This window comes from Dermacentor silvarum, chromosome 10 (genome assembly GCF_013339745.2).
Source record: "Dermacentor silvarum isolate Dsil-2018 chromosome 10, BIME_Dsil_1.4, whole genome shotgun sequence".
NCBI classification, from domain to species: Eukaryota; Metazoa; Arthropoda; class Arachnida; order Ixodida; family Ixodidae; genus Dermacentor; species Dermacentor silvarum.
Genome location: NC_051163.1, coordinates 16134090 through 16154252, shown reverse-complemented (window position 1 = coordinate 16154252; position 20163 = coordinate 16134090). Strand labels below are relative to the sequence as shown.

Sequence of the window (20163 nt, the reverse complement as noted above, 5' to 3'; positions counted from 1 at the left end):
CGTTTATTTGATGTGCTCTATTCATTGTTTCCCTTTTTCCTGCATTTGCTTCGACGCAAATCCCACGAATAAAAATAGAGAAAAGACAGTTTGTATTGGTAAAATATTCCTTCGGAACGCTACTCTCTTGTCCACTCGGCGGGAAACGTTTTCCTTTCTACTGAAGGAAACGACCGCCGAATTTCGTTTTCTTGAACTTCACTACCATCAAACTCCAAATAGGACACGTAAGCGTGATGCCACAAATTTCAAAGCATTATCTTGTGTATTTTGACCATTTTCGTGCAGGAAAGATTCCGAGACTTGATTTGATTTGATTTGTTTATTTGTTTACATCAGGATGATGCGGGATGGCCCAGGCAAAAAGCGACAAATTCGCTTAAAGAAAACCTGAGCCCCACTATACATGTCATACAGCAAATGCAAACGCTCAAATATCTCTATACAACAACAAAAATGAGTACAGAACTAAGCATGCAAAAGAAGTTGTACAAAAAAAAAATATCATTCTTACAGCACTGATCCTACACACTTCAATCATAGCATATACCATATCAAATAACCTTAAATATATAAACAACATATCGACACACACACACACACCACACACCCAACACACACACACACACACACACACACCACACACACACACAACACACACACACACACACACACACCAACACACACACACACACACACACACACACACACACACACACAATATATATATATATATTACATAGACATTTATATAACTGGCACTGAAGTTCGAAAATCACGAAATAAAATATGGCTGAATGTTTGCTCTGGAGCAAAATGTATTCCTTCTTTATCCTCGAGCGGATACAGTCACTATGACGTCACTGCTACTCACGAGGGCCAAGTGCGGGAACACCTATGTTTTCACTCTTTGCGCTCTTCTAATTTACTAAACATTCACTCACTTGAAAATTCAGGTGTGAAATTAAATCCGTCGAAGCAAGTTCGAATGCTCGCATGTACAGATAGCTTGCGCGAAGCATTTTATCCGTGAGTAAATTTACGCATAATTAAAGAGCCTTGTCAAAGTGAGAATAGTTTGCCGCACCGCACCCTGTCAAAGTGACAAAGAAAAAGAAAAGGTTTGGTCAAGCGTCACCCAATTAGTCATTCAACAGCTTATTGCACGTCAACTTACTGTCATTCGCACGAGGTTTTCTTTTTAACTGCTTTGTGCAAGTCGCACCTGGTGTAAACCGAAAATGAAAGGCACATTGAAATTCGTGCGATGTGTTGTAAGTGATCTTGCTTATTCAAAAAACCGTATATTAGCTGGCACGCCCGTCGAAATAATTCGACCGATTGTCATAATGGCACAAGCCGTTCTATAGAACAATGTGGAGTGGAGAAAAAGAAAGCGAGCACATCAGCATACCATGTGTTTCCCCAGCGATGACTGCCTCTGACCATAAAAAACAAGGGATTGGAGTCAAATTAATTTTTTCTGACGAATATTCATAATCATGGCCGCGATAAGAATTTATGTGATAATCCACAATACGATCATTACACAATACCTATCGCTAAATACACATTTAATTGAAAACTTAAGGGGTATGTTGCACTTACATAATCGGAGTTAGAACGCCCCGAACAACCATTCGCTAGAAACTATATGCCTGCCTATATGCCTATTAGAAAAATGCGGATTCAATATTCTTTGCGAAATACCATTGACGTTCCTATTCAACGTTGATTACTCACCCCCATGCTTGCATATACTGATGCAAAATTGCATCTATGGAGTGCGCTGCGATTGTTATCAATGACAAGTATACTCTAAACACTCGCGGGAGAGTCAAGATCTCGCAGCATCTCTCGCTGTCATAATCGTCATGCAATTTCGAGTCCACTGCAAGCACAAATGTCTCTCCCAGCCTACTCCAATCCTTACGTGAGCTGACTCCATCCTTGTGCGTGAAAACTTCCTGAGCTTCACCACACGACCTAGAGTCCTCGACCGTGTATTCCGTCCTTTGGCGCCCGTTTCGTTAAACAGTCGACTTCCATTAGTTCGACATTTGCGGGATTGCAAGATCTGGTCGAATTATCCGAGAGGCTGAATTAACAAATGGGGCCAAAACGATCAAATTAAAAAAAAAGATAACTGCTCGAAACAGTCTATGATGAAACCGAACACTGTATCGGCGTTGGAATGCGAGGACAAGTGAAGTTCTGAAAGTTTAGAACAGCAAAGTAGAATTCAGTGAAAGTCAAGTAGCACCGTCCGCTTATTTTCTCTTGCTTTCTTGCCTTAGCAACCCCGGCGCGCATGAGGGAACGCCGGTTGGCAAGAACTAACCGAAGCGGCGTGATTTCGCATTCTAACTAAAACAGTTTTTCTACCATAGCAATATATGGTTTCCGAGGGGACTTTTCAGTACATTCAAATTAAGCAAAAGGCCGAATTAACCGAGGTCGAATTAACATCGGCTGTACTGAGCTAGACTACGTGCTTAATGCCCAACCCTGTACATCGTCTCACGTATACGTAGTAATCCACGCTCTACCTCTTTCCCTCTTTCTATTCTCCATTTCCCTTAATCCTAGTGAAGGGTAGCAAACATGCGGTATATGCGGGTTACATTGCCACACCACTCTATCTCTAAAGTTGCTCATACCAGGTATTGCATTCCTGACAAAATTATTTCTTAGAATTTTGAGAAGGGCAGCCCACAAACAAATGTCACGATACAAAACACCGACAAAGCATGCCTTTTATCTTAAATTTTCTCTGACTTAAATTTTAAAAGTGCGAAACCATCGCATTCATTGCTTCGCCCTTATGGCGAAACTGTCAACCTTTTTGTTGCTGTTCCATCGCTCCTTTCGTGGTAATTACCAGTGCCTTGCCAAGTTTGTTGTTTACTGTCGCTGTAAGCTACCGCTGATAGAAGCGTAAAGCCCGGAAAACCGCCGAAAAACATCGGGGAAGATTTCTTTCAGCCCTTGCTACGCACAAGAGCGTCGAAAAAGGCGTGTGCTGGAATTCCTTTGTGCCGCGTCTTTGACGCGAATCAGTCGCAAGTACTCGTCCTTCGCGTGACACAAGTGTCCGAATCACACGAGCGTGACCGTTCGGCGCGTATATCCGCCGTCGTGTCGAGCTGCTATTGCCCCCCCCCCCCCCCCCCCCCCCCCTTCCATTCTCCAGCGAAAGCAGAGAAAAACAACTCCGGCATGGTGTACGCATCCCCCGCACGGAGAAGCGATTCACAGGCGCGTCCCAACAGACCGGCACGCGGATTGAATAAAGGCATTCAGGCGTGTTCCGCTGTTGCCGCTATTACACACGCGGGCACCCGCCTTTCTCCTCTCTTTCATTTGGTTCTTTTTCTTTTTCCTATGGTCAGCGAAGTTTCGCAACCCGCCGCATTTTTGCGGTTGCGAATTCGCACCGTAGACGCGCGAAGCTTCTTCGCTTGGACACCCTGCGCGTTTTCTCGCGCCACAGCACGAGAAGCGGCGGGAGTGTGGGCAGTCCCAATGGTAAAATATGAAAACCAAATCAACGCGTGCAAAAAAGAAGTAAAACAAGAAGAAGAATAATAAAAGCAATAAGGAATGCGACGCAAGTGCGTAAGACGAAGCCAGCAGCCTGAAAGTAAAAGCGGCCGGCGGCTTGCAAAGACACACCTTCAAGGCCGGACCTCGGCCAAGCCGTACTTCTTAGTAAGAAGAGGAGGCTACGCTTCGCTTTCGCGCGCGGTGCGGAGGCGACAGTCGACGACAGAGATAAAAACGGAGAGCTCGCTCCCTGCGCCTCTCTCGTATTGTCTTTCTTCTTCCTCTATAGCATTTTACTTTCGCTCCATCCTCTTGTTTTCTTTCTGTTTGTTTCAGGGACAGGGTTACCTTCAACGTGGGTAGGCTCAAGTCAGTCTCATCCGCTTTTCGAGCTCTCTGACAGCCCGGCGAAAGCGGCAGCGGACCCTTGCAGAGAATTCTAATAGGTCTTTTAGGAAGGGTGGGCTGAAGTGGGAGAGGCGCAGTAGCGCCTGCTTGGAAACTGGCGACTTGACTTACGCGAGGGCATGGGCAGCAAGGACGGGCTGTGGAGTTTGCGTCTACTTCGTGCTATGCCTTTCTTGCAAACGCATGTCTGCAGGCAAATTGAAAGGGAGAGATAGAAAGAAAGAAGCGTTTTGGAATTATTATAAAGTTTTTCGCGCAACTCAGCCAAGTGCTCCGTCACTGGGAGAGGTCGTCGAGAACTCTAGTCGCGGAACTTAAGATTCCTTTGACAGAAAATTTTGCCGACGTTGCATTGACTATGCATGAGGACACTGCACTGAAGGTCGCTGGCTATCCAGAAGCTCCCTGTAGGAGCGGGTGTTCATCTTTATTGTATTATTTTTGGTTCTCTGTACCCCTCTAGAAGTCCGGACAGACGAGACCCTTGTTTATTTCAGTCTCCTTTAGGCACTGCATTTGCTACCAAGTATCTAACATGCTACATCATTTCGAGCAGTGGAGCGTGTCATCAACAAGGGTCCCCTCGGCGAGCAAAAATAGCAGCACGGGGCATTTCAAAGGAAGCCTAGGGAAACCATCGAACTTGCGGGTCTCGAGTACAAGAAGAGGTCATGAAGCGACAAGGCGCAACCCAATTAAAAAGAGACAGAGATAGTTATAGGGAGCTTGCGAAATGTATCGTAACCATTAGTGAAGAGCAGGTTAGAAAGACAAGAGAGGGGAGTGAGACGAGAGCACGTGTCCCCGAAACGGTGTCCCAAACAGGACGCATGGGGCCACTGCTGCGAGAAGACGCTTCCACCGTCAGGCATCGGCCCCAGTCTCCAACGGTGAGGGCGTCGCTGGCACCCCACCCACAGTCGCCCGCGGCGCGTTGCGTGGACCAGCGCCCATGCGTAACCAAGGGGTGAGGACAGCGCATGCGCGGAGAGGAGGAGGTCGGAACCGTTACCGGCTCGTAGCGAGACTCACCCTCGCCTCGACGGTGATGGTGGTGAAGTAAGTGGCCGCGCCAGCCCGAAGAACACGCTTGGCGCTCGAAACAATTGGACGTCAGCGGAGCCGGCGGCGGACGGCAGCCGAAGGACCTGCGCGGCAGTATAATCACCACCGAGGCTGTACTGGAGTTCGAGTCGGGCGTAGCGGCGAACCAAACGCTTCTTTCTCGTGGGGTGTGCTTAGTGTAGTATTCGAACCAAGCTGTGCAGCCTGTCGCAAGAGGCTGTTGGAAATCGGCATTGCTACCTACTTTCCAGGACAGAGTCTTCAGTGAAGTCGTCTTTGCGAGGGTGTCCGGAAAGCTTCCTGAGGACAGCCAAGTAACTCGAAAGGACAGTCTTCAAGTTTTGTAAGAGTGTCGATTATGTTGCTTCAAGCACATAAGAGGTGGCGAAGCTGAAACACCGCTCAAGAATTTGTGCGGAGTTGATGACTGCAGGATAAATCGCGGTTTCCAGGTGAATCAGACTTTGCGCTCGTGAAAGACTGGTCTGCAGTGCCCAACTTTCCTCGATATATATTAGGCGCTGGACAGCAAGCCGCCCTTCAAAAAGCTTTTGTTCATCGATCTCAAGAAGTCGTGTCCCCTAATTTTTAAGAGATTTATCAACAGCACGTGATTCTCTTCGCTTGTACACGAAGCTACCAGCACGTGGTGCCCGGTTGCCCAAAATCACTGGCAAGAATACCTGGAAAGCTACTTACATCTTCCAGTACTGCAAAGCCCAAGAGGTCTTCTTCACCTTCAACGCCCCAAAACATGGCTCGATCAACGGTATGGACAACTATCGCTGCAGTGTGCATCATTGTCACCAGCTGTGAGTACCGTCGCACACTCCTTTTCCGCGATAGGTGTAATAAATATGTCAAATGTTGACGAGGAGACAGGGTCTATAGCGTTCGAATGCAATACGCTGCAAGAATATTAGATTGCATCTAAATGCAAAGCCTGTCATTTTAATAGACAAGCTACGGTGTAAAGAGCAGCGACGACATATATTTCAAAGGTCTTCAAATACTTGAAGTGTTAGCCATTCCAGTGGCGCCTACAATTTCTAGACGCACATAATTTCAAACGTGAAAAATAAGAAACCTGAGTGAACGAATTTCTACTTTGACGGACCCAACCAAAGGACTGATCTGTTGCTCCTAACTTGCCATGTAATAAGAATGCAATCTTGGCTAAAGTACTGCGTGATACAGTGCACATGTGCGCTGTAGTCTTCTTGTTCACGTGTTCGCCGGGGTGCCATAGGACTAAGGAAAAAAGTCGTCAGCGTTGAAAACTAAGCGTTCGCAATGAACAGTATGAGCAAAAAGAAGGCATGAACATAACGTTAGGTTCCATCGACTCGCGTTCGACTCCCGTTAATGGATGGATGGATGAAGAACTTTATTAGTGCCCTTTAGGGCGCGTGCTAGCGCGCAGCGGGCCGCTCCCACGTCGGGACAGAAAGGCCGAGCCTCTCCGCCGCGTCGCGGGCCCGTTGGACAGCCCATAACTGTTCTTCGACGTTTGACTCCCGTTAATGCAATTAATAAATTGCTTTTAATGAGACGATGAAGCACGAGTCATTTAACCTCAATGAGGCACTTGTACTCAATTTGGTTGTAGTGGTAACTACGTGCGTTTTTCTCAACTTCAACTTTATTGAGCAACAATTAATTTTTTATCCGTTGACTTTATATGTTTGTGATTAACAAAACTCGGGCCCCTCTGTATTCCGTCTCGTTAATGGTCAAAGTAAGCAAGATATAGGTCCATAATTTTTGCTCGAAAATAAAATTCTGCTTTGATCTACGATAATTAAAAATTAAGTTCTGGGGTTTTACGTGACAAAACTACGATCCGGTTATGAGGCGCACCGTAGTGGAGGAACCATGCAGCATAAAATGCACCACTCAAATGCTGAGACGTCGTGGAATCTATATGCTGTGCTCAAAACGTATCATATTCGATAAAATCCGGTAGTTCTAAAGAGTACGTTCGTATGACCGTGGACATTGTGGCGTTCCGCTGCTGAGCACAATATATCCGGTTCGGTTTCTAGACGCGGTGGCCGCGTTTCTTTCTTCTTCTCTTCTTTCTTTCTTTCTTTCTTCTTTCTTTCTTTTTCTTTCTTTCTTTCTTTCTTTCTTTCTTTCTTTTTCTTTCTTTCTTCTTTCTTTCTTCTTTCTTTCTTTCTTTCTTTCTTTCTTTCTTTCTTTCTTCTTTCTTTGAACGGTGCAATGCGAAAACGCAAACTTACCGTGATTCCGGTGGAAATTAACAAGCCCTCGGTGGTCTAAAACTATCTCAGTTTCGCCATAAGGGCGAAGCAATGACTGCGATAACAACATGTTAGAGTATTATACGAAGTGTAAGGTGCGCAGCTGTAGTGGCAGTATGAATTGAAGCTAAACGTAATATGACAAAGTAAAAACAAGCTGTTGTGCTGGGGGTCCTCCGTTTGAATCCTGCTATCCGACAATTTCATTTATGTTTAATAATTAAAGCCAAAGTCTTTCTTAGCTACTTTACCACCACTTTTCCGTATCGGCTATGTTTTAAACATTTTTCCTGGGCCGATCCCGGTGGCCGTGCAAAGCCGTGCCAATGAAATTACGTGATTTTCAGGTTTCAACTCTGTTGTTGTTTCGCACTTTTAATATTTAAGTCTGTGAAGATTTAAGCTGATGGCACGTGCTGTCGGTGTTTTGTTTCATGAAATTTGTTTGTGGGTTGCCATTCTCAGAATTCAGAGGAATTATTTTGTCAGAAATGTTAGACCTGGTATGAGCAACGTTAGTCATCAATGGTGTTAGTCATACAATACCTTGCAGCCATAACCGTCGGACAAATAAAGTTTATTTCTATTCTATTCTATAACCCTCATATACCTGCATATCTTATAGCATTACACGGCACATAGCATATAGCACATTACCTGAATATATACAGAACCTCACGGCGACGCCAACGGCGACGACGATAGCAAAATTTGCTTGCAGTGTCAGTATCACAATTATACGGACACTGCGCACTCCAATTATAGAGCACTCCACGACGGCGCTTATTATTGCGCCGACGTGACTTTTGGAGAACAAATCACAGAAAGGTGGTGGTCACTTGCAAGAGAGATGCCAGTGTGCAGCTTCGAACGTTACGCTCTCCACCAGGCTTTACGCCACCAGGTGGCGTCTATAGCTTTTAGACAAATTAGGATGCCGTCTATGAAACATGTCGAAGTTTAGCGTCTTTCCTGTCTTTCTGATTCTTTCCCTAACCTTTCTTACCATTGTAAATCGCGCTGCGTTACTTAGACAACTGACTGGCTCACCTTCTGGCTTTAAAGCCGTTCTTTGATACGGCCCAAACAGCATTGTGGGCCGTTCAGCTCCGTAGAAAGAAAAAAAAAATATTCTCAGCAAACTGCTTCTTGTATGACTTCGAATCGTCTGCCATGCTGCAGACTATTCAAGGGGTGGCCGAATTGACATATTCAAAACGATAAGAGTGACCATGTGGGTTTGTTGGTTTGTCATCTTAAAATAATTGTACCGCACTCACAAAGGCAGAACCACAGTAAAATATTGAGTAGACTGTTCCATTCTCTGCCTGGATTCATGTGCAATTTGTGTGAACTTATTCCGCGTTTCTGTGTTCTTTTCTTACGCATTTTATTGTTCAGTGGCATTGCTTTAAGACTGAGCGTCTGACTTATTTATAGAAGCTTACCTTACGTTTGAGTGCGATTTTATGGTAATACATACATGTCTGTGGCTTTCATTATTTCTATTGTATGTGAAATGAGTAGCTGACGCGGAATTAATGTCGCCGACATTTCCCAACCATCATATATTTATATATATATATAAAGAAATATCGAACGGGTTGTATCGGTGTGCGTTTTTCATTGTGCCTTCTGTGGCTGTATCATTGTGGGCAAGCTACAAGAATCCGAATATATTCAAAGGAGGAAGTATACTCTGTCGCACAAGCACCACATTCGACAGGCTTTCCACGCTGTAATGTCACTAGCTTTACTGGTTCTCATACCAAGCACAGTCCTCGTGAAAAGTTTGAACACTCAATTTGTCCCTACAGTTATCGCTGACCTGGCTGGCGAGAATGACTGACACTATGAAAGCTTTCTGGTTCTGCGATTAACACACCACTGTCTCAGTGCGCTACAGCGCTCTGCTTCTTATCATGAGGTCACTGCTGAATTACCGGTCCTAGTGACCACGCTGAGAAGGAGGGTAGAATGTTAAAATGCTAAGCTATCTTTATTTGCACATTAAGGAACCCAAAGCGGCAAAAACCTTCAACCGAGACCCCCACTAAGGTCTCCCTTGTATACCGCTGAGAAGTTTTGGGCGCTTAACTAATGACTTAAATGAATACGTGCACTATTGTCGTGTTCAGCGGAGCGGATAGGAGCAGAACCATCACCTGACCAGGAGGATGCGACTCGTGCCGAGAATTAGACTGCATTCGACTTGAGAGCTGAAATTCAACCACTCCTCCAAGAGAACCACCGTATATGCACCTGCGCTTAATGAATTTTAAAACACCGGCCGTGGTGGCGTAGTGGCTTTGGCGTTGCGCTGCTAGGCCTAAGAGCGCGGGATGAAATACTAGCTACGGCGGCCGCATTTCCATGGGGCTATGCCTTGGCTATGCTGCAAAACGCGGTGATTAAGACGAGCTTGCCGGCCATACCAAATTACACAAAGCTTCTGTGATGGGAAAAGGAAGTTGACATTTCCTTGCGCCCGTCATCATCATCAGTCTATTTTATTGCGATAGCAATTATACGGACACTCCAGGCGCATTCTCGCCGTCGGCGTCGCCGTGACGTTCTGTATAAAGTCCAAGTGCGATAACATCGTCGCCGTGCGCGGTATCCTGTATGTGCGAGTGAAACATGCGAGGGTGAACCCACGATGGTGGCTCAATCCTGCGCGCGCAAGGGAGGAAAGCTGGGAAGTAACGCGCCGTCTTCGTCGCGCGCTAGGCACCAAGGGGTGAGGGGGAGAGAGGGGGGGGGGCGCTCTACTCCGGTGGCCGCTAAAGCCCCTTTAGTGGCCGCTGGGTATGGCTTGGCCGCGCGGGCCCTATCTTAAAAGCGATCTGCAATGGGGACAGAGTGCGCCGAGTTCTGAAAGCTTCGTGTGCGTTGTGTTCTCGCCGCTTGGTTCGCGTTGAAGCGAGAGGCAGCACGAAGGTCCATTCGTTCGCTAATGCCGCCGCGCTTCCTCACTCCAGCGTTTTGATAGCGAGTGTGCGCGGTCATCCAGGGAGATATGTTCATGTTTGCTTGTGCACGCGTGACACCATGCTTGTTAATTTAGTTAGTAAGCGAATATTTACAAGTTTATACGGTCGGTAAAGCTACTATCCTTACTTTGTATAGCTGTCTACCGATTTGCTATCGTAATCGATGTTTCGCCCTTCGGGCGAAGCTGCTCCTTTTTTTATGTCCACTGCAGGCCGAAGGCCTCTCCCTGCGATCTCAAATACCCCTGCCTTGCGCTAGCTGACTCCAACTTGCGTCTGCAAATTTCATAATTTCCTCGTCTCACCTAGTGTTCTGCCGTCCTCGACTGCGCTTCCCTTCTCTTGGTATCCATTCTGTAACCCTAATGGTCCACCGGTTATCCATCCTGCGCATTACATGGCCTGCCCAGCTCCACTTCTTCCGCTTAATGTCAACTAGAATATCGGCTATCCCCGTTTGTTCTCTGATCCACACCGCTCTCTTCCTGTCTCTTAACATTAGACCTAATTTTTTTCGTTCCATCGCTTTTTGTGTGGTCCTTAACCTGTTGTCGAGCTTCTTTGTTAACCTCCAAGTTTCTGCCCGATATGCTAGCACCGGTAGAATGCAATGATTGTGCAATTTTCTTTTCAACGACACTGGTAAGCTCCCAGTCAGGATTTGGTAATGCCTGCCGTATGCACTTCAACCCATTTTTATTATTCTGCGAACTTCATTCTCATGATCAGGGTGCCCTGTGAGTAAACGACCTAGATAAGCGTACTTCTGTACAGACTCTAGAGGCTGACTGATGATCCTGAATTCTCGTTCCCTTGCCAGGCTGCTGAACATTATCTTTGTCTTCTGCATATTAATCTTCAGCCCCACTCTTCCACTTTCTCGCCTAAGGTCCTCAATCATTTGTTGTAATTCGTCCCCAGTGTTGCTGAATAGGACAATGTCATCTGCAAACGTAAGGTTGCTGAGATATTCTCCGTTGATCCTCACTCCTAAGCCTTCCCAGTCTAATAGCTCGAATAATTCTTCTAAGCATACAGTGAATATCATTGGAGAGATTGTGTGTCCTTGCCTGACCCCTTTCTTGATATGTAATTTTCTACTTTTCTTGTGGAGAGCCAAGGTAGCAGTGGAATATTTGTAGATATTTATCAAGATAGTTCACGTATGCTTCTTGTACTCCTTGATCATGCAAGGCCTCTATGAATGCTGGTATCTCTACGGAATCAAATGCCCTTTCATAATCTATGAACGCCATATAGAGAGGTTTATTGTATTCCGCAGATTTTACAGTTAACTGATTGATGATATGGATGTGATCCATTTAGAATATCCCTTCCTGAAGCCAGCCTGCTCTCTTGGTTGATTGAAGCCAAATGTTGCCCTGACTCTATAGGAAATTTTTCTCCTCCCCATCTTTCATTTCCCCCCATCCCGCTCCCATGTGTAGGGTAGCAAACCGGTTGTGCTAAAATGGTTAACCTCCCTCTTTCCTTCTCCACTCTTTCCTTTCTTCCTTCCATCTTGGTGAATATTTTATGAAATACTAAAAGCAAGCTAAATGGCCTATAATTATTCAGTTCTTTAAGGCCGTCCTTCTTATGGATTAGTATAATGTTGGCATTCTCCCAGCTCTCCGGTACACTTGAAGTCGCGAAGGCATTGCGTATAAAGGGCCGCAAGCTTTTCAAGCATGATATCTCCTCCATCTTTGATAAAATCGACTGGCATTCCATCTTCTACAGCAGCTTTTCCCCGGGTCATGTCTTGCAAAGCCCTTCTAACTTCATCGCTAGTTATAGAAGGAGCCTCGATCTGTATATGTTCAATAAAGTTTTTCAACGACGCGACTCAACATCGCATCAGAAGGCCGTGCAAGCGCTCCTGCGGTTCCTGAAGTCCACTGGCCTGTGTGAACGTCTGTGATTGGAACGCCTCCTTTGTTACCAATGCCTGTGTTTTTTTTTCTGTTTTTTTCTCTCTGTCTCTTTGCACTCTCTCCAACCCCTTTATCCCCCACCCCAGTGTAGGGTAGCAAACCGGAAACTGACTTCTGGTTAATCTCCCTGCCTTTCCTCTCTCGCTTGCTCTCTCTCTCTTTTCAACCAATTAACCGATCTCTGTATGCTGTTCATCCCTACTTCGAATGAAGGTAGCGTGGCGGCTCTGGGTACTGCGCAGGTCAGTATAAAATCCTTCTGCTGATTTTACGATACCATCGAAATTGCTGATGACATTACCCTGCTTATCTTGCAGTGGATACAAGATGCCTTGTCCTATGCCAAGTTTTCTTCTGATTGATTTCACGCTGAAGCCATTTTTTACTTATTCTTCAATAGTTCCCTACGTTGTAATTTCGAATATCCCTTAATTTCTTCTTCTTGATCATGCTTTGTCATTTCTATATGAGGTCCTTTGTTACTTGAGAGAGCTTACCTACTGGTTGCCTTGGTGCCTTACCTCCCCACTTCCAACTGCTGCTTCTGAAATCAGCCTAGTTACGGTTTCATTCATTACTTCTATGTTATCTTCATCTTTCTGAACATTATAAAGCTGCATATTTCTTTGGAGCACCAGCCTGAATTCGTCTGCTTTTACCCTTACTGCGTCTAGGTTGACCTGTTTCTTCTTGACTAATTTTACTCTTTCTCTCTTCAAATTGACATAAATCCTAGACCTCACTAACCTATGGTCTTGCACTTTACCCTACGTAACACTTCCACTATATCCTGCACTATATATGCTGGGATCGGCAGAGAGTATGAAATCTATTTCAAATCTTGTTTCTCCATTAGGGCTTTTCCGGGTCCACTTCCTGTTACTGTGCTTAATGAAGAAGGTATTCATTATTCAGAGCCTATTCCTTCTCTCGCATTCTACCAACAAGTTTCCTCTAGTGCTCCTAAACTAGATGCCGTAGTTGCCAATTGCTTGTTCCCCAGCCCGCATTTGCCCGACTTTTGCACTGAAGTCGTCCATGACTACTTGCGAGCATCATCATCATCAGCCTATATTTATGTCCACTGCAGGACGAAGGCCTCTCCCTGCGATCTCCAATTACCCCTGTCTTGCGCTAGCGTATTCCAACTTGCGCCTGCGAATTTGCTAACCTCATCATCCCACCTGACTTTCTGCCGTCCTCGACTGCGCTTCCCTTCTCTTCTCGAGCATACATGGACATAAAATAAAACTGTACGCATCATGTGTCATTCATATATCCATGACAAGCGGTGTTTAACTGCCGTTATATATCGGCAAAAAGGTTATTCCATTCTTGGATAGGTCGCTTTCTTTCTTTCTTTCTTTCTTTCTTTCTTTCTTTCTTTCTTTCTTTCTTTCTTTCTTTCTTTCCTTTTCTTCCTTTCTTCCTTTTACTCTTTCTTTCTTTCATTGGTCGTGCTGTGCTCTTGGTTTTATGCAAACAAAAGGAGAAAGTTTCGCGGTCGGCATCCTCGGCAGCGCTGGCTCTTACACCAACACGACACGGTCGTGGGCGTGTCTACATGAAGATTGCCCCATTGTTGACAAGTCCCCGAACGCTGTGCCGGTGTGCACGGTGACTCGAGACCGTCACGCGAGGCTGTCATTTCCTGCCTATGCACTAACGTGGATTCTTTCGCTGCGCATTTGCGAGTGCTCCTTTTCAAGGTTTACGCGTTCGCTCTTGACGTAACGTGATGTTGTGCAACGAAATGTAATTTAACAAGCGGAAGCGAACAATCTTAGAGCCCCGATAGGTCAGGAAACAGTATTTGAGCAAGTAGGCTTTTCCTCGTAGGTTTCCCCTCTCACTGCTCCGTGTCGTTCTCTGCGTCTCGGTCTCGATGCATTTCAACTAGAAAAATAATGGTCCATTTGATGAACTTGTTGGAATCAACGTTAAGAGAAACTTTCCTGAAGCGTGTCACTTAAATGTTTCACTTAAATGTTAATTTTGTGCTTCAATGCATAAAGCGACGTTTTGTTAAGAACCTAACTGGAACGCCAATGCATTTCTCCGCAAAGTTCGGGAATTAATATCTCGAAACTGGTGTCATCCCGAGAATTTGTTCCAAGTGGATCCACCTTGCGAACTCCATGGCTACAATTTGTAAATTACAATATGGGCCATCAGGCGATTAGTTAGAAACTTGATTAGTGAATTTCTGTTAATTATTCGATTATGCATTGCAATTTCTTGGGCAAGTAATGTCCGCCTCTTCAATTAGACCAGCTCATGAACTAGAATTGTGCTATCTGCCATAGGCAACCTTTAGGGATTTTTGAAAGAGTTCGCTGAAACACCCTATATATATATATATATATATATATATATATATATATATATATATATATAAAGATAGGCTGACTTGTTCCAAGCGACGGCAAACAACATTGCCTTGGTTCTGTCTAGCTATGTGGCACTCGAAAATTTTGAGCTTTGCCGCAAGTTACGTGGGACACCCTGTATATATATCGGTGCACAACGGCAGGAAAAAAGCCGGTGGCGCTTGGAGGAAGCGCGAATAAAGCCGAAAAATAAACGAGCGGAAGCCGGGCCCCCGCGAAAACGTCGAGGACCCGATGTTACATAGAAGCGGCTGTCGGCGTGTTCGAGGATGTGACCAACGGAGTAATGACGGCGGCTCCACAAATAATTCCTTTCCGGCGTTTGTTTGCGAGGGCCACCTCCGGCCGCGGAACGCTATATACATACACGACCGATTCAAGGCCAAGGTGCCGCTCTTATCCGCGTCCTGAACTCACTAACGAAGCAAAATGCAAAAAAAAAAAAAAAAAAGCGAAGAGAAGGAATTGCGGTAGTCAGTACGGTTCTCCGTATTTTAGGCTCGCGTTTCTCTTCAAAATGTATGCTTCAGAGGAAACCGTAACGAGTACCGAGGGGTAGCCATTTCGCTGGACTTAAAGAGAGAGAGAGAGAGAAAAGGAATATTGAATGAGCCAAAATGTCGTCACCGACTTTCGGCGAGTGCGTTTGGACGACTCAGTCCTGCATCAGGGGCGCGGAATTCGCCGCAGGAAATTGGTTCGGCTGTATATACGGCGTGACGTCAGCGTCGTGACGTCCCCTCTAATTGAGACGTCCGAGTCACGTATGCACGTGTCGCGAGGCCGTTGCTGAACAACAGGCCTGATTGATGGCGACGACACGCGGTAATGACTGTATTGTTCGAATTACAAAAGAGAAAGCGCGGTTGCGCTGGTTAATAGCCCCGTGAGTAGTTGAAGCGACGTGACGTCACGGTGTCTTTATCGGAGGATGAGTTATGGTTGCACACAGACGACAAGATAATTGTGAGTAATCTAATTAGGGCTAGTTACGGTTCGTAACGGGAATCGGGAGGCGTTCTGATTGTCTACTGCACGTTGCGATATATGCAAAAGGGAATGGAACTGATGAGCTTCAGGACAGACGTGGAATGAAAATGTAATGCTGAAATTGAGAGTCTATAGAGATAGATTTTAAGAGGAAGCTTTAGTTAGGGAGCTTCGGTCTAAACACATGGCAAGACAGAAATTGCTTTCCTCGACATGCACTCAACCAATTTTGATTAAGTTTGTACATTTCAAAGGCAGTATTAAACGCTGTTGAATGTTGGGAGATAATTTTTGCGCCATCAATGGTTTTTTTTTTCCTTTTTTTTTTTACGCCGTCAGGGCAATAGGAGAGAGAGAGAGAGAGAGAGAGAGAAGTCAGCGTGACTACAAACTTGCGCGAGTTGGTATAGTCACGTTGATTTCTCTCTCTCTCTCTCTCCTGTTTCATTTTGAGTTTGGCATGAGTGGATGTGCGTGTTGGTACGCATGACGTCACTAGATGTACGCGTGCTTGTGGTCATAAACCAAGTACCAGTTTTTTTCCCTCTCTCTCGCCATTGTATGCACGCGCACGTTTGTAGTCACGTTGATTTCTCTCTCTCCTATTTCCGTTGAGTTTGACATGAGTCAATGTACGTGTTGGCATGCATGACGTCACTAAATGTGCACGTGTTTGTGGTCATAGACCAGGTACCGTGTGCTTGGGTTTTTTTTTTTCTTATTTTTCTTTTTCCCTTACAGAGGAACTGTATAAATTGAGCTCTGTGTGTTTGCAATCACACTCTTGATGAAGGCCGGACCCCGGCCGAAACGTCAAAATTAAATGTTTTTGCTTTTCTACGTGCGCCTGCACTTCTTTTAGGCTAGCATTAGCTGGCATTTAAGCTGGCATTAGCATGGAATCATGTGTCACTCAGCAAGGACACATCAATAATATCGGTTGCTTTGTTTCACAATAATCTGACAAAGGATGCTTTGTTTCTCAATAATCTAACGTACTGGACAACAGAAGACGAAAACACGGGCGCTGCAACACGTCGTTGTCTCGTACATTCATTATGTCTGCGCTGTTTGTTCAGTATGCCATTGTAACTAACTAGCCCAAGTTACGCCTCGTGCAGAATCTGACATCGGTGCCGTAGGACACATCCCCTCAGCGTTATTTTCACGTCTCGTAGTTATCGAGTGCGTTGATTGACAGGATGATCGTCGATCGAGCGACGTGTTGCGGACGACGTCACGTTACGCGAAAGTGAAAGTACTTTAGCCCCGACATTGAGCGATCTTGAACGCACTTCCCTGAGCGCGAAATCATTTGCCACGGTTGACGGTCATGTTATTAAGAGCTATAAATTAAAAAAAAAGTCTGTCACAGAGGCCAAGCACCTGACCTGTTTTTTATTTGACGCTTGTCGTGTTTTATGTCGCTAATTAACAGGAACCTCAAAGTATAGTACAGCAACTAGTGTAGCAGGAAGCTATTCTAAGCAATTCTTTTACACGATGCCATTGAAAAGTGGTTCATACAGTTAACCGCCAAAAGGACTCGCTTCAAGAGGCCGCACATGACATTTACAGGTTGTAAACGATGCGAAAATTAACGTTTCCAGACAAACGCTAAACGGCTGCTCGAGTTAACAAGGTGTCCGTATGGACAGCGAAACCTCATTTGGGATTCCTGTTTGGCTTTTGTTTGTTTGCTTGCTTGTCTATTGTTTTTGTTTTTCCCTCACTGGCAAGTAAAGAATTTCGCACATAAAATTTAGCTGTAACGGATAACCCCCTTATAAAAGTTGTTACAAAAAGGCTGTTGCGGTTCTTTTTAATGTCTGTTGACCTCGGTAGACATTCTGTTGAGATACAATTGAATAACACGCAAGCTTGTTTTCAAGGACCGAACGTGCAGTGCAACGGGTACGAAAAGACGCTCAAATCACGATCCTCTTTTGCATATATGTGGTAGCCTGAGTATAAAAAAGAATGGCATGCAGGAGACACATTTCGGCGGCGTGGTGGTTGTGGTGTTCCGGGTTACCTCGACACTCGCACAAGCTGGCCGCGTTAAGTGCGACGAAAACAGTGCATGCCGTAAAGATAGCACTTACAAGGTATATACGCGCACAGCCACGATGTAACGCGTCTTCCTCTTTCCGTCATGCTCCTTCGCGATTGCACGCGGCTGCATAGATGGCGCTTGGAAACATGCATTGCCCCTCTCTGGTGTGTCTCGCACCCTTTCCCGATACGACAACGACATTCGATCCCAGACTGCGTGCGTCTACTGTTTATAACGGTATAACAATCACGGAGTATGATCTGTATACACAGATAGGAGACGTTGTATACATATGTTGTGCAGACAGTAAATACTCGTGCAGTATAAACTGTTCTGTGGTTGCAACACTTGCAAACACACACACACACACACACACACACACACACACACACACACACACACACACACACACACACACACACACACACACACACACACACACACACACACACGCACACACACACACACACGCACGCACGCACGCACGCACGCAACGCGCAAACACAATTGAACACTCACAACGCCACAACGCAAACACTCACAGGCGCGCACGGCGCCCGAACGCACTCAAGCAGGCGTGAGCAGCGTCGTAGCGGGCGGCCTACGCGCGCGCAGTGAAAGTGCTTGTTGCGCGAGCGACGGCGGGCTGGCCGGCCGGCCGACCGGACGGACGAACGATTGGGCGGCGACCTTCCTACAGTAGTCGCGCGACCAGCGGTGCGAGACGTGACCCGGCCACGCGCGCCACCGCCGAAGGGTCCTCGAACGCGCAAAGTCATCGCCGGCGACGTCAGAGGACCGCTTGCTGCGCGGAACTCGGAACCGTCGTCGGCGACGGGAAGAAGGCGGGTCGCCGGCACTCAGCGCGCGAGGCCGAGCCCTAATTATACATGCGTTGGGCTATAAGGGCGTCTCACTCAACTAACGGCCACTGTTCAGACACTCTTTGTGCGTACGGCCCGTATAGTTAGGCTTAACGTCCAACTCTGCGGGAATGCCTATATAGTATATGGTGACACAAAGCTGTCGCAAAGACCGTTGCTGCATATGCGTTCGAAAAGTCCTCGACCCCGCCGTCCAACTCCGTCCTCGAAGAAAAAGAAAACAATGGAATTGTCTCGCATCCGCGTGGACGCTTCCGCTTACACGCGGCCTTGGACATCAACGCTGCTTCGCGCTGGGAAGTTCGCCAGCCGGATCTGTCCCTCGTTTTGAATTTTTTAGAGCGGTGTTTTAAAATCGAGAAAGTGAAACGACTCGTCGCTGGCCAGCGACGACCCGCTTCACTCCCGCTAGTTTCGGTACTGGAAGAAAAATGATTACTATTGTAAAAGGGTTTATTAGTCAAACGAGGACACAGCTTCCGAGCACGAACGCCGTTGAAGAGCGAGAGCGCTGGACCCACTAGCGTCTGGTCCCACTAGCCGGACCCACTAGCGTCTGGTCCCACTAGAGCCGGACCCACTAGCGTCTCTCTTCGCTACACTATTAATATTATTTGGGTTGAAAACATATGCACTTGAGTGAAAGGGAAAGCGAGGAGAAGGCTGGCAACTACCACCGGCAGAGAAAGTTGTCGCTTCCAGTGGAAGACTTAACAAAGAACGCAAATGAATAAAAGAAAGAAAGGAAAATAATTCGAAGGGGGTCGATGCCAATAATTAAAAAAAAAGTGGTTATGGTTAGAAATAGTGTCATAACCAGTGAAGTCGTAGCCAGTGCTGCGATATTGTAGCGATGCGTTTTCCGATGCGATTCCTTATTGCGCTTTTCGCGCTTGGTCAATGGTCAGAGCAACGGAGCGCTCCGCCCGCGTTATCACTGGAATCAGTCGGCCGTGAGCGGGGGATGATAAGAGTTGAATATGTAATTGAACCGAGGATATCACTACAATATAGCGGCTCCAGGACACTGGTCTCGGCAATGGTAAGGTTTGCAAATTATTTCGCTGTGGCAATTAGCGAGAAGAGTAAATAGATCCGCAGAACTCGATTTTCTTGGTAGCTACAAAACATGTGCAGAAAACAGACAATGATGCCAGAGAAAGCAAAGTAGAAATTAATCCTTACGTTTAAATGAAAGAAAAAATAAAATTACGGGGTTTTTACGTGCCAAAATCACGATCTGATTATGAGGCACGCCGTAGTGGGGGACTCCGGAATAATTTGGACCACCTGGGGTTATTTAACGTGAATTTAAATCTAAGTACACGAGCATTTGTATAGAAATAGTGGGGTAAATTGAAATGAAAGTGGAGAAAAAGAAAAAATCACTTGCTGGAGGTGAAAACCGAGCTCACCTGTTTCGTAACAGGCGTGCGTTGCGTTACCAATTAAAGCTATAGACAGCGGCGGAAATCCTGCCGTAAACAGGGAGGGCCTCGACACAGGCAGCCTTGATGGCTTCAGCTCACATGCATGGGTTTATTGGCCAGATGCCTGCTCGCGAGCTAACGTATACTGCGTGACGCTTGTGGTTGCAAGGATGTCTCGCATCCGCCGCCATGGCCGCGAG

At 46.1% G+C, this 20163-nt stretch overlaps 1 protein-coding gene across 2 annotated transcripts in view; it reads left to right on the top strand.

Annotated features, from left to right (window-relative positions):
* Nucleotides 1-4751: 4751 nt before the first annotated feature.
* LOC119465727 (uncharacterized) overlaps nucleotides 4752-20163 on the top strand; it is a 37076-nt gene continuing 21664 nt past the window's right edge. Inside the window, exon 1 of one of the 2 annotated variants that reach the window (XM_037726199.2) lies at nucleotides 4752-5831. In XM_037726199.2, the coding sequence (XP_037582127.1) occupies nucleotides 5774-5831 (58 nt within the window). In that variant the 5' untranslated portion in view covers nucleotides 4752-5773. The remainder of the gene's footprint in view (nucleotides 5832-20163) is intronic. The other variant, XM_037726200.2, reaches the window with a different exon arrangement.